Genomic DNA, 13,539 nt, shown 5'->3' with positions numbered 1-13,539 from the left:
GCTCACTGCAAAAGTTGAGCAATGTTCAACTTTTGACGCCTCGGCAGAAGCGTCAGCCAATCGAATCATATGCAAGTACAAGCTCTAGCCAATCAAACCGCTGCTTGTGTGTCAGGGGCGGGAGATTCATGTGATTGGTTATTGGTCGAGTGTCAGACACGCCCGCCGGCAAGCGTCAACGCACGCCGCTGTGTGGACGGGCCGTATTCTGGTGTGAACGCGATCTGTACTTAGTTCATGAGAATTAAAGAGTTCTCATGAACTAAGTTCTCATGAACCTTTGTGGGGAAAGTACTGTGTTGTGAATGCGCCTATAGCCTATTGTCTCCCACAAACCTAACGTTAGCTTGTTAGATATATAGCTTATGTTTGCTAGTTAGCTTGTTAGATTTAGATAACAGTCTCTCAGGCTAATGTAATCACATGAAGTCCATGTTTGGGGAAATGTTACAGCTATAATGGGTGAGTTTTTAGTTGACAAACAACGGAGATTGCCGATCAGCATGGGATTAAATCACAGAAGACCTTCACAGTAATTATATATTCCTAAAGCTCCCCAGGTAATTATAGTGCGATGCCAACAGGGCTTATTGTCTCCCACATCGCACAATAACCTGACCATCTGTTATCCCCAGCTGCCAGCTGCTGTCACATCTTTTTCCAACATAGCAACACCTGATTTAGCCTCCTTCAGTCTGCAGCACTTGTTCCAGCGTTGGAAAAGAAACGTCCTTGCCAACACGTATGAACTCTCCGAACTCGTGTTCATCGTCCTCTTTGCACTGGAGCTTCATCACAGCTTCAGACACTCGTGCCCTTTTAAGAGAAGGGTGCAAAACTCCCGTGCTGCTGCTTGATCTTCATCCGGAAAATGTCCCTCGTCCTCTTCCTCTTCAGGCCTCGGAAAGGACTGATGTCACCGTGAGACAAAAGGCAGCAGCTGTCACATGAAGAACAGAAATCCCTCCAATGTAAACACTTCGCAGACTGGTGGTCTCACACACACTCTTCACACAGCGTTGGTGTGTGTTGGCTCTGATTCTGATGCTAACGGTGTGTGTGTCTCCATCATGCTGAGCTTCTCCGAGCCGTTCCTCGGTTCTTCTCTCCGTCTTCGTCTCCTCCAACACAACCGGCACCTCCGACTGACGGAAAGAGAAACACGTTAGCGTTTAAATACAGCTGAAAATGAACCATGTAGGAATAAATAAGCTATCCATATTGAGTCAAATATGATGCTAATTTACGTAAAATAGCATAGTGTAAATCATCATGCAGAGTTGAATATAAACACTGAATAGAGTGGAAATAACTCTGTACTTGGAGTGCGTGTTACTCTGTTTAGATTGGAACCAAATGTCATTTATTTAAAATAAAGTTCTACTCAATTTAAGTAGAATTTACACCAAAAAAATACTTTGTAAAAGCTTAAAATTACTCAAGATAGCTTCTCCTAACAACTATGTTTTTTTGGCAGAATACCGCCAACACAACCGGCACCTCCGACTGAGGGAAAGACAAACGAGTTAGCGTTTAAATACAGTAGAAATTAACCATACTAAAAAAAAATTGCTGTCAATATTGAGTAAAATAGCAGTAAAGTTGATCTAAGTGAATGCTATGGTGTTAATCATCATGCAGAGTTGAATATGAACACGAGTAGAGAAGAAATAACTCTGAAAAGGGAACTCTTTACCGTACTGTGTTTAAATTGGAACCAAATGTTATATATTTAAAAAAAGGTTTTACTTAATTTAAGTAGAATTTACACAAGTAGTGTACTTTACGTAAAACCTTAACGCTAACTTCTCCTAACAACGGTTACGATTTTTTGTATATATAATGGTTTGTACTGCTGTTTTTAATAAAATACAAACTAGTTTTTGTATTTTATTGGTATTTATGGGCTTATATCCCCGACCATAGTGTTAAAGATCAATTTTATTGAGCGACAAACACACTTTCAAGAGTGTGATGATTTTGGTCACGTAAACCAGTGGTTCTCAAATGGGGGTACGCGGACCCCTAGGGGTACGTTGGAGTACTGCAGGGGGTACGTGAGATTTATTTTATGTTAGTGAAAAAAACAACATAAGTAATGCATTTAAACAAACTACTAATAGTAGATGAACTACTTTATTCAAAGGTTTACAGAAACTCTGGATAATAAAATGGGAACAATAAACGGGGTGCTCTCTTTTCCTCTCCCTCTCCTGACAGCTCGTCAGTCTCGTGCAGCTCGCTGAACCTGTAATGAGTGACCCGACAGTAAAGAATAAATATATTTATAACTAGTTTAGCTAGTTCCAGAGTAGATGAACTAGCTAAGTGTGTTAGGTCTAACTCTTGTGTATTTTGCTCCACTCAACGGTCCGTCACAGCGGGGAGCTGTGATCATGCAGAGCTGCGTGTTCTCCGTCAGCAGCAGCTGATCTGATCTCTGTCTCGTGTCCGGTTAGACTTCACGCCCGTTTATGTCCAAATATTAGATCTAGCTAGTTCTAGTTAAGGATATGACTGCCTGCTTATCAAAGGACATAAACAATAAGCGTTGCTTGGCAACGGCCGCAAAGTATAGTGCAGCATTATGCATATGTTTATATGAGGGGTCAAAATCCCATGCTCATAAAATGCTCATATATCTTGTTCTCTTCATTCCCCACGCCCCAAAATAAATAAATAAATAAAAATAACAATTGTAGGAAAAGTAACGAAGTTTGAGCAGTGTGGGTTTTATATGAACAGAGTTACACATATTTCAAAACGCGAAGTGTAATAACTGCAGGTTGCCTCCCTGTCAGAATGACACAGATGCTCAGTGAAGCACAAGCCCATGTTTCTCACTAAATGGTACAACTTATTAAAAAGATCAGTTCAATGCAGCTAATGTCGTCTCAGTGTTATTGCATGATGTTAAAATTGGTTTGCCATGAATTTAGTGATGGATTGTAAACATTTGAAGTGTAGCATTTAAGTGTTTCTCAGTTACAATGTTGTTTTAATAAATCAGACTCTGATGGTGCAGCGCTGTGCTGTACCTCTTTATATAGGCTTTTTGTCCCTAACAAATAGTGTTTGCGCTGATCAGGGGGTACGTGGCTGCATTTCTTTTTCAAAGGGGGTACATTATTGAAAAAAGTTTGAGAACCACTGACGTAAAGAACTGCAAAAATAATACTTCTTTCAAAAGCTTCTAACTTGCCCAAAAAAGCCATATTTTCCCAAATGTCAAACCATTCTTTTATGTAGAACAACACAGGAACTTACTGTGAACAAATACAGATGAATACGATGAGAAGAATCAGGAAAACGAGCCCCGCGATGACGCAGGCGATTATTATTTGTCGTTTTCCTCCTATCCGCCAATCCAAGTCCAGATATTGACATCTGGAGCCGATGTAGCCATGCTGACACCTGAGAAAAACACAAATACTTTCACTGTTTTGATTTAACAGACAATAAAGAAACACTACTGTCTCTTTTAAAGAGGTGGGAAGTATTGGAGTACAAATACTTTGTTACTGTACTCAAGTACATTTTTCTGGTTTCAGTACTTTACTCCACTACTTATTTTTCTGACCACTTTTTACTTTGACTTCTCACATGTTGAACTCAAATACCTGTACTTTCTACTTCTTACATGTTGAACTCAAATACCTGTACTTTCTACTTCTTACATGTTGAACTCAAATACCTGTACTTTCTACTTCTTACATGTTGAACTCAAATACCTGTACTTTCTACTTCTTACATGTTGAACTCAAATACCTGTACTTTCTACTTCTTACATGTTGAACCCAAATACCTGTACTTTCTACTTCTTACATGTTGAACTCAAATACCTGTACTTTCTACTTCTTACATGTTGAACTCAAATACCTGTACTTTCTACTTCTTACATGTTGAACTCAAATACCTGTACTTTCTACTTCTTACATGTTGAACTCAAATACCTGTACTTTCTACTTCTTACATGTTGAACCCAAATACCTGTACTTTCTACTTCTTACATGTTGAACTCAAATACCTGTACTTTCTACTTCTTACATGTTGAACCCAAATACCTGTACTTTCTACTTCTTACATGTTGAACTCAAATACCTGTACTTTCTACTTCTCACATGTTGAACTCAAATACCTATACTTTCTACTTCTCACATGTTGAACACAAATACCTGTACTTTCTACTTCTTACATGTTGAACTCAAATACCTGTACTTTCTACTTCTTCCATGTTGAACACAAATACCTGTACTTTCTACTTCTTACATGTTGAACCCAAATACCTGTACTTTCTACTTCTTACATGTTGAACTCAAATACCTGTACTTTCTACTTCTCACATGTTGAACTCAAATACCTGTACTTTCTACTTCTCACATGTTGAACACAAATACCTGTACTTTCTACTTCTTACATGTTGAACTCAAATACCTGTACTTTCTACTTCTTCCATGTTGAACACAAATACCTGTACTTTCTACTTCTTACATGTTGAACACAAATACCTGTACTTTCTACTTCTTACATGTTGAACTCAAATACCTGTACTTTCTACTTCTCACATGTTGAACTCAAATACCTGTACTTTCTACTTCTTACATGTTGAACCCAAATACCTGTACTTTCTACTTCTTACATGTTGAACTCAAATACCTGTACTTTCTACTTCTCACATGTTGAACTCAAATACCTGTACTTTCTACTTCTTACATGTTGAACCCAAATACCTGTACTTTCTACTTCTTACATGTTGAACTCAAATACCTGTACTTTCTACTTCTTACATGTTGAACTCAAATACCTGTACTTTCTACTTCTTACATGTTGAACTCAAATACTTGTACTTTCTACTTCTCTCATTTTCCAAACAGCTGGTTCCTTTAGTCTGAATGTGTGTTTGATGCGTGATCATTATTCTTTAGAGTCATTGCGTGCCTATTGATTTGAACACGATCCGTGTATCCATCATTTCCTGGTCTTCTCTAAAGAAGAGGGACCAATGGAAACGTTGTCATGTTGCCGTTGTTCAGCATGGAAACATTCATTAGCTAACAATGACATTATTGTTCTATTCATATAAAGGGAGGTCAGGTACTCTTTAAAGCAGCTGCTAGTTATGGGTACTTTTTACTGAAGTACATTTCAAAGCCTCTTTACTTTGACTTAAGAAGTTTAGTTAGTACTACTTTCACCAGAGTATTTTTAAACACGAGTATCTGTACTTCTACTTGAGGAAAGGATGTGTGTACTTCTTCCATTTCTGCACTTTTATCAGTTGAATTTTACAGCTACACCTTTCTGGAAATGCTAATTATCTCCGTGTTCTTGCAGCGTCTTACCTGCAGGACGGTGCATTCTGTTCTGTAATGTAACGGCACTCCCCGTGGATGCAGTAGTTTGTCAAAGCCTCGGGACATTTTGAGAAGTGTCCGGTCCACTGCCCTGTATCTGTCGTGCTTTCTGGAGAAATAAGATGATAACCTTTCAAATTAGTTTCACGATTATTGTGGTCAGTATAACAGCTTTTCACCATCTGTAGAAACTTGGAGATTAGGCGCCCAAATACATTGTTACATTTGGGGGAGCAAAGTTGTACGTTTGCTAACCAACTTTTTGACTTATTAAACACATCGTATCATCATACAGTCCCCATAATCAACTGAGTATAATTATCAGTATATCCAACACAGTCTCACGGCATTTCATGTTATAGTCACGACATTTAATCTATTGATTCGTGTTCCCCATTTTCGTGTCACACAGAATGATTTTAAAAGCAATGTATTTCTATTGGTAGTATCATATGGTAGTGTGTTTCGTGCCTGCACCAAATAATAACAAATTAGAAGGAAACAAATATTTAAAAAAATACAGATTTCAGTATTCTGAGGCTCTGAGCCATTTATTTTCCTCGCGGACGGCAAAAAAACTCAGACATTGTACTATTTAAAATAAAAGGGTTAGGGTATTGAGTAAGAAAATGTTTTTATGAACCACACAGCTTCCGGTCTTCCAAGACCCGACCGGTGTCGGTACCATATGTGTTTGGGGTACCATATGTGTTCGGGGTACCATATGTGTTCGGGGTCCGTCTCTTACCAATGACGTCACGCATTGTGATTGGCTGTACGGTAATTTACCCAGGGGTGCTCGGGGGAAAATCACATCTACAGATCAAGACGAAGCGAATGGAAATACTCCCATACTCCTAACGTGTGAAAATGTTTGTGAAAAACGTGTGCAAAGTCTCCGGCTGTACGGCATTGGCTGTACGGCAACTCAAGAGGACCATCATACACGGTCAAATTCCGAACATTTAAACATAGCCTACACTTCATTCTTTACTATGTCCGTTATTATATGTAGAAGATATTACTTTTTTCTCCGTCATGTTGTTTCCATAGCAGCAACTTCAAACAGGAAGTTAACCTAAATTACATTTAAGACACTGCAACGAAAGTAACAAAAACAATGTAAAATCCTTTTCCGTTTCACAGAATACAAATTGGGTTATTTACATAATTATGTTTACACTGTCGATTGTTATTTTTGGGGGACACATCAAATCACATCTACAGACCAAGACGAAGCGAATGGAAGTACTCCCATACTCCTAGCGTGTGCAAATGTTTGTGAAAAACGTGTGCAAAGTCTCCGAAAACGGAGCAGTGGCTGCGATGCTAGCTTTGCGGCTAGCGGTTAGCATTTTCAATGGAAATATACATCAAAACATCATGTTTCAGTCAAAACAAGGCCCCACTGATCATCTACTCTAAGTCGCTTTGGATAAAATCGTCAGCTAAATGCAATGTAATGTAATGATCAAAAAACCCCGCTATACTCTAGACAGCGCCCCCGAGCACCCCTGGGTAAATTACCGTACAGCCAATCACAATGCGTGACGTCAGTGACGTCATTGGTAAGAGACGGACCCCGAACACATATGGTACCCCGAACATATATGGTACCGACACCGGACAAAAAGACGTGGAGCAGGCACGAAACACACTAGCAATAGAAATACATTGCTTTTAAAATCGTTCTGTGTGACACGAAAAATGCGAAAATTGTGTTGATGAACACGAATCAATAGATTAAATTAATTTCGTGACTATAACCGTGAGACTGGGTTGGTATATCAGTGATCATTATTGCTATTTTCAGCAGAAGTTAAATCAAAATCCCAACTTTTTTTCCCTCAAACCTTGGAATCATGCTTTCATAGTTTTGTAATTTGCATGTCTGCTTTCTTAAACCTAAAAAATGGAAAAGTGAAGTACTCGAAAAAGCTAAGAAAGTATCACTGTTAGCTAAATTGCTTCAATTAAAGATGTTTACAATGTTAAGAACCATCTAGACCAGTGGTTCCCAACCTTTTTTCCCAAGAGCCCCCCCAAATGACTCCTGTTGGAAGTTGCGCCCCCCCCCCCCCCACACACACACACACACAAGGGGGGGTGGGCGGGCGCAACAGCGGTAATTGAAGTTTAAAAGTCTCAAAAATGCTACAACTACTGGATGAATGTGAAGTATTTTGTTGAAGGAGGATGAAAGCGTAATCAAGGAGCACTATTGGAGTGACTTTGATGGTTATTGGACTCAGGATTCATTCATTTGGATTCCCGCTGTATGAAGAAATTAAAGGACGGCGTAAATGGAAACAATTCACAAAGGGATTAAACTGTTTAAAACACATGCTCAAAGTAAGCCGGATTTTGCCGATGTGTTTATGTGGATTCAAAAGTCGTGAATAATCTACAAAATGGAGGAGACCGATCTGATCGGAGCAACTGTGACAAATAATCCAACTGAAACCGGCATGGACAATGACTATGTTTTAAAAATGCGCTTATCCAGAAAAGCCTGGTTTGGACACTTTACGGGCAGAAGAAACATTTCTATTAAAGAAAGAATTATACATTTCTGTCTTTTTATGCCTTTAATACTAACTTGAATTGTTATTCAAATTAATTAATCAATTATTTTTTATATTTTATTGTAATGTAGAGACATGGCTTTTAGTGACAATCATGTATTGCTTTACAATTATATGTAAAATAAAAATAAAAATAAAGTCCAAATATGATATTTGGCCTCAAATCATCTGAGGCCTGGTGCCCCCCCTGCGCGCCCCCCAGGTTGGGAACCACTGACTGCTTAATCATGGACTGATAACAGAACATAAGACAGGCCATTTAATGTTAGAATAACCTGCTTGGTTAGTTGGAGTTAGCATAAAGAGCTAGCTTAAGTCAGCTTAAAGTAGACTCTCCTACTGTTAAAGCAAGGAAAACAGGAACAAAAACAGTCGCTGATTGTTAGCTAAAATCTGCTTTAGAGGTCAATGAAAGTCTGTCATTTCCGATGGGAATCTGACTGTTTACAAAGGTAAGAAACATTTAGTTGAACTGCTTAATCATGGACTTCAAACAGAACAAATGAAAAGACAGGCTAGTTAATGACAAAAAAACCTGCTTGTTAGCTCGTTCATTAGCTTAAAGAGCTAGCTTAAGTTAGCTTAAAGTAGAGAGTAGGCTACTGTTGGTGAAATACCAAATTGATTTACTAGTAACTTTGCCAGCTAACGTTAGCTTCCTGATTGGACAGGATTTGGCGGTGGAAATCAGATGTTTGTGAACAAACCGTAGCATAAAAGTAGAAAGTACATTTGGTGAAACGCCCGACAAATCTTCGAGTCCACGTTAGCTAACTTAGCCAGCTAACGTTAGCTTCCAAATTCGACATGAATTGGCTGTGGAGATCGGACAAACTGTAACAACATGCTATTATTTAGCATTAGCATGGTTGATTTAATTGTTTGGGGTGTAGTGGAGGGTTAATCCAAGATATAGGTGGTGTAGAAATGCAGGAAATATGTTGTAATGTCCTCTCCCTTTAGACCCCACACTAACTCATGAAGAACACCAGAGAGTTGTTTTAAAAAGCCGAGCTATTTCTGTAACGTTCTGTCAGCTTCTCATTTTGACTTACACCCTCACCTCCTGGCACGGTATAAATAGTTTGCAATTTGACCCAGAGGGGAGTGATGAATCATCGCTGGAAGAAGCTCGGTGTCATCGGGTCTTTTTAACCACGTGTCGCAATCATTACATTACAAACTCAACATGGTGGATAAAGTTACACTCATTCCCATTCTGTTTCTCCTCCACCAAACACTCCCTAACACAGCTGCTAGTCGACCATCAGGCTGAACTTCTGACCCCTGAAGTTACACACAATGCTCGTTATACAACAAGCTGCCGCTGCCTTTACTGCACAGCCCATTATCTGTGAATACGAGCTCGTAAAGTAATACTGCTGCTCCGGGGACTTCAATGAAAGCGCTTCAGTAGAAACTGAAACACGAGATCAGGCTCGCTGCCGTTAGCTCTGTGTTGAAAAGAAAAATATCAAGTTACAAAGTTTGAAGGGATAGTTTGGGAAATAGGAAGCAGTTGATGGCTTGTTTCGCTAAAGCTGGAGGCATCAAATTAACATTTTCTGTCTAATTTGTTTAATTTGTACGAGAAACGTAGCATAAAAATCACGTATTTTGTATTTGTTGAAAGGAGAACAGTGGTTAACAAACCCCCTTCTTTCAGCCAAGCTAAGCTAAGCTAACCTGCTATGGTTTCATAGACGCTGTGTATATATACATGTTTTTCACTTACATTTTGGTATACTGCACAAACTGTATTTTTTATTGTAATTTTACGTATATTTTTGCGTATTTATAACTATTTTAAAAACATTTTTAAACAATATTTGCATATGTTTTACAACCTTATTCGTCCTACTGTGTTTATGCAAAAACCAGAACAATTCCTTGTACTGTATGTGTAAACCTAATAAAAACCCTAATTCTGATTAAATAGGTACAGAAATGAGTGGTTTCAATAATCAATGTGAAGACAAGGAACTATTCACTTGAAGTTGATTTTGATAAAGGAAGCAGTCATTTTGATAAAGCAGGTAATACATACAAAAAAGACATTTTAAGGATTTAAACTACAAGCCTGCTGTAGGAGGCCCAACATTTCTATAACGAGCTTTTGAGAGAATATCCTGCAGCTAAATCAGAGAGGTGGAAAACATCCAAACTCCTTTATGGCCCAGTTGAAGCCCCCTTTCCCACCTGTCCATATCTACCTGTGCCGTTGTCTCCGTTTCCGATTGACACGGTTTGATTGGCAGACGCTTCGGTCACATGACTGCCGGCCAGAGAGTATTTGCACAAAGCCAGAGCTGCAGACAAACACACAAACACAGGTAAACACCCACAACAAAAACACATGCAAATATATGCACATGCACACTGTTTTTTAACCAATTTGTGTCCACAGAAAGTAGTAGTTGTCCCCTTTTTTCATTTATATAAGTATAAGTAAGTAAACAATTCAAGAATACCCAGGGAAAATATACAGGGAAAATGCAATAAATATTATAACTAAGTATTTTATATACGATAGGGAGAAGGAAGTAGGAGTTTCTACCCCTTTTTGATATATTGTTATACACTTAAAGTGGCAATATATAACATTTCTACCTCAACTTAGCAATGTAAAGTAAATATTGAATGCACAGTGTAATGTCTGCAGACAAATGACACAATCAGTGTTTAGATATTAACCCTTTACAATGCATTACTGTCTCTTTTCAGGTTCAAAATCTCCCTTTCACAATAAAAGCACTAGAATTAAACACCACTGCTTCCTAGAGATCATTCACTAAGTACATTTACTCAAGTACTTAAGTATAATTTTGAGGTATTTGTACTTTAGTTGAGTATTTCCATTTTACGAGTACATTCACAAGCTACCCTGCAGTCTACAAAGTACTTCAAACTAGCTGCACCTTCACCAGCTTTGAGAACACTTTCATGATCAATCATTATAAAACATATCATATATATTATTCTGAAATGGACCAATCTGCACAACGACTACTTTTACTGTCGCTACTTTCACTATATTTTGATGAGAATACTTTTCTACTTTCACTTGAGGAACATTTTGAATGAGGACTTTTACTGTAACAGAGTATTCCTACACTCTGGTACTTCTACTTTTACTCAAGTACCAGATCTGAGTACTTCTACTTTTACTCAAGTACAAGATCTGAGTACTTCTACTTTTACTCAAGTACAAGATCTGAGTACTTCTACTTTTACTCAAGAACAATATCTGAGTACTTCTACTTTAACTCAAGTACAAGATCTGAGTACTTCTACTTTTACTCAAGTACAAGATCTGAGTACTTATACTTATACTCAAGTACAAGATCTGAGTACTTCTACTTTTACTCAAGTACAAGATCTGAGTACTTCTACTTTTACTCAAGTACAAGATCTGAGTACTTCTACTTTTACTCAAGTACAAGATCTGAGTACTTCTACTTTTACTCAAGTACAAGATCTGAGTACTTCTACTTTTACGAAAGTACAATATCTGAGTACTTCTACTTTTACTCAAGTACAATATCTGAGTACTTCTACTTTTACTCAAGTACAAGATCTGAGTACTTCTACTTTTACGAAAGTACAATCCTCTGAAATCATCTATTTAATTGCCATTGTAATATGTTTATAACGTGTTATATGTTGTTTAATTTCCTCTCTACAGCTGTTCTGTAAATTAACTTCTTTGACTGTAATCTAATTATATTTTACATTTTTACTCACTATATTCATCTTAAACATCCAGATTCCTCTCGGATACTGTTTAGTCTCTCTCATTTGAACTAACTTCTGGATACTATTAGGTAGACATTTTGTTTTGTTTGCACTGTTTATAGGAATCTACAAAGGAGATGCCAAAGAAAACACATGATCACAATTAAAGTTACTGAAGAAAATACGCAGAGTCATGACTCCAGCGGACCTTAAAAGGTAGGAGATTTCTCTCAATGACGCCCACTTTTGTCTTTCTCACACACACACACACACACACATACCATGTATACATCACTTCAGGGGACATTACATTGACTTACATGCATTTCCTGGAGACTTATCCTAACCTTAACCATAACCAACACATGCCTAACCCTAACCCTAAACCTAACCAAGTCTTCACCCTAAAATTAATGACTCCCCTTATGGGGACCTCCAATTTGTCCCCATAAGGGAAGCCAGTCCCCACACGTGACTATGTAAACAGATTTAGGTCCCCACAAGTATAGTAATGCTAGACCACACACACCCACCCACACACACACACCCACACACACATACACACACACACACACACACACACACATACACACACCCCCACACACATACACACACACACACACACACACACACCAAGCCTCAGCTAAAAGTCTCACTTAGAGCAAAACCAGTTTTTTTGTCACGATGAATGTGGTTTAAATTACCTTTATTGACACAAACAGGCAAATCTGAAACACACACACACACACACTTTTACTTAATCTTAACCAAAACCATGCACACCTTTCGCTCTTGGAGCAGACATAACACTAACCACAGACGTGTGTGATTGAGTCCACATTAGGGAAGCCTGTTTGACGGTGACTAATGATGAGAGTGGACATATTGCAGGTGTATTTACTCAATCATTAACCAACTCAAAAGTCTAAATATAGCTCAAAGGAAAAGCACTGTCTTCTGACCTGCTTTACTCTGAAGGCACATGGATGATGAAAAAGTGCGGCAACAGTCAAAACACTTTTTAACACTTTGCATATGTTTAAATACACACTTTAATATCTACCATGGTTGAATTGTGTCTAAAAACTCAAAACAACAACATACAAAGCATTTCAAATAGATATAATAACGTTATGTACACTTTGAAACAGTTTATGTCGAGTTATGGGGCTTATATCTTCTGTTGAATTGAGAATATTGATGACAATTATCACGAAAAGCACATGTTGAATATAATAATTATATGTAAACGCGACTTTAACATGCCTGTTTAAGGATTATGTGATTCTGTTATGAGAAGTGGACATCTTACCTGCCAGTACCCCTGCATACAGTCTGTACACCTGGGCCATCTCCTCACTTTATGAGAAATACAAAAAACGCTAATCCAAGTTCAGATCCATTGAGAAAAACGGATAAATCAGAGGTCAACGACCTTTAGTGAAGGTGCGGACACTGGAAGTTCCCCAGGTGTGTGTGTGTGTGTGTGTGTGTGTGAGTGGCATTGTGATCCTGCATTACAGGCAGTCTGGTTCATAGTGAGCCTTTAAAACATGAGTGTGTGAGTGTGTGTGTGTGAGTGTGTGTGAGGATAAAAAAAGGGGTGGCACTGAAACCCAACTCCCGGCTCCCCGCCTCCTTTAAAGGAGACTCAGCAGGTTATTTCCTGCTTGGGAACAACTGCACCTTTTATACCTGCTCTCCCTTTTCTCAAAGAATGAAGCAACAGGTGGAAGTGAACAATACGCAGCTTTTATTAGTTTGTATAGACATCTCTAAGCGGTCGACCAATCACAACAGAGCCAGCCAGCTGACCAATCAGAGCAGACTGGGCTCTGGTTTCAGACAGAGGGTGAAAAGAGGTG

The 13,539-nt window shown here is 38.5% G+C and overlaps 1 protein-coding gene across 1 annotated transcript; it reads right to left on the bottom strand.

The window, feature by feature from the left end:
• Positions 1-214: 214 nt before the first annotated feature.
• btc (betacellulin, epidermal growth factor family member) lies at positions 215-13,234 on the bottom strand. The gene is made up of 5 exons (XM_034237000.1): positions 12,987-13,234; positions 10,153-10,248; positions 5,343-5,463; positions 3,268-3,414; positions 215-1,145 (listed from the first exon to the last, which is right to left on the bottom strand). Exons 1-5 carry the CDS (start codon positions 13,024-13,026, stop codon positions 1,010-1,012), a joined length of 540 nt encoding a protein of 179 aa, XP_034092891.1. The 5' UTR covers positions 13,027-13,234; the 3' UTR covers positions 215-1,009.
• Positions 13,235-13,539: the final 305 nt, after the last annotated feature.

The sequence above is a fragment of the Gymnodraco acuticeps genome, unplaced genomic scaffold (genome assembly GCF_902827175.1).
Source record: "Gymnodraco acuticeps unplaced genomic scaffold, fGymAcu1.1, whole genome shotgun sequence".
In the NCBI taxonomy this organism is placed as follows: Eukaryota; Metazoa; Chordata; class Actinopteri; order Perciformes; family Bathydraconidae; genus Gymnodraco; species Gymnodraco acuticeps.
This window is presented reverse-complemented; position numbering and strand designations above follow the sequence as displayed.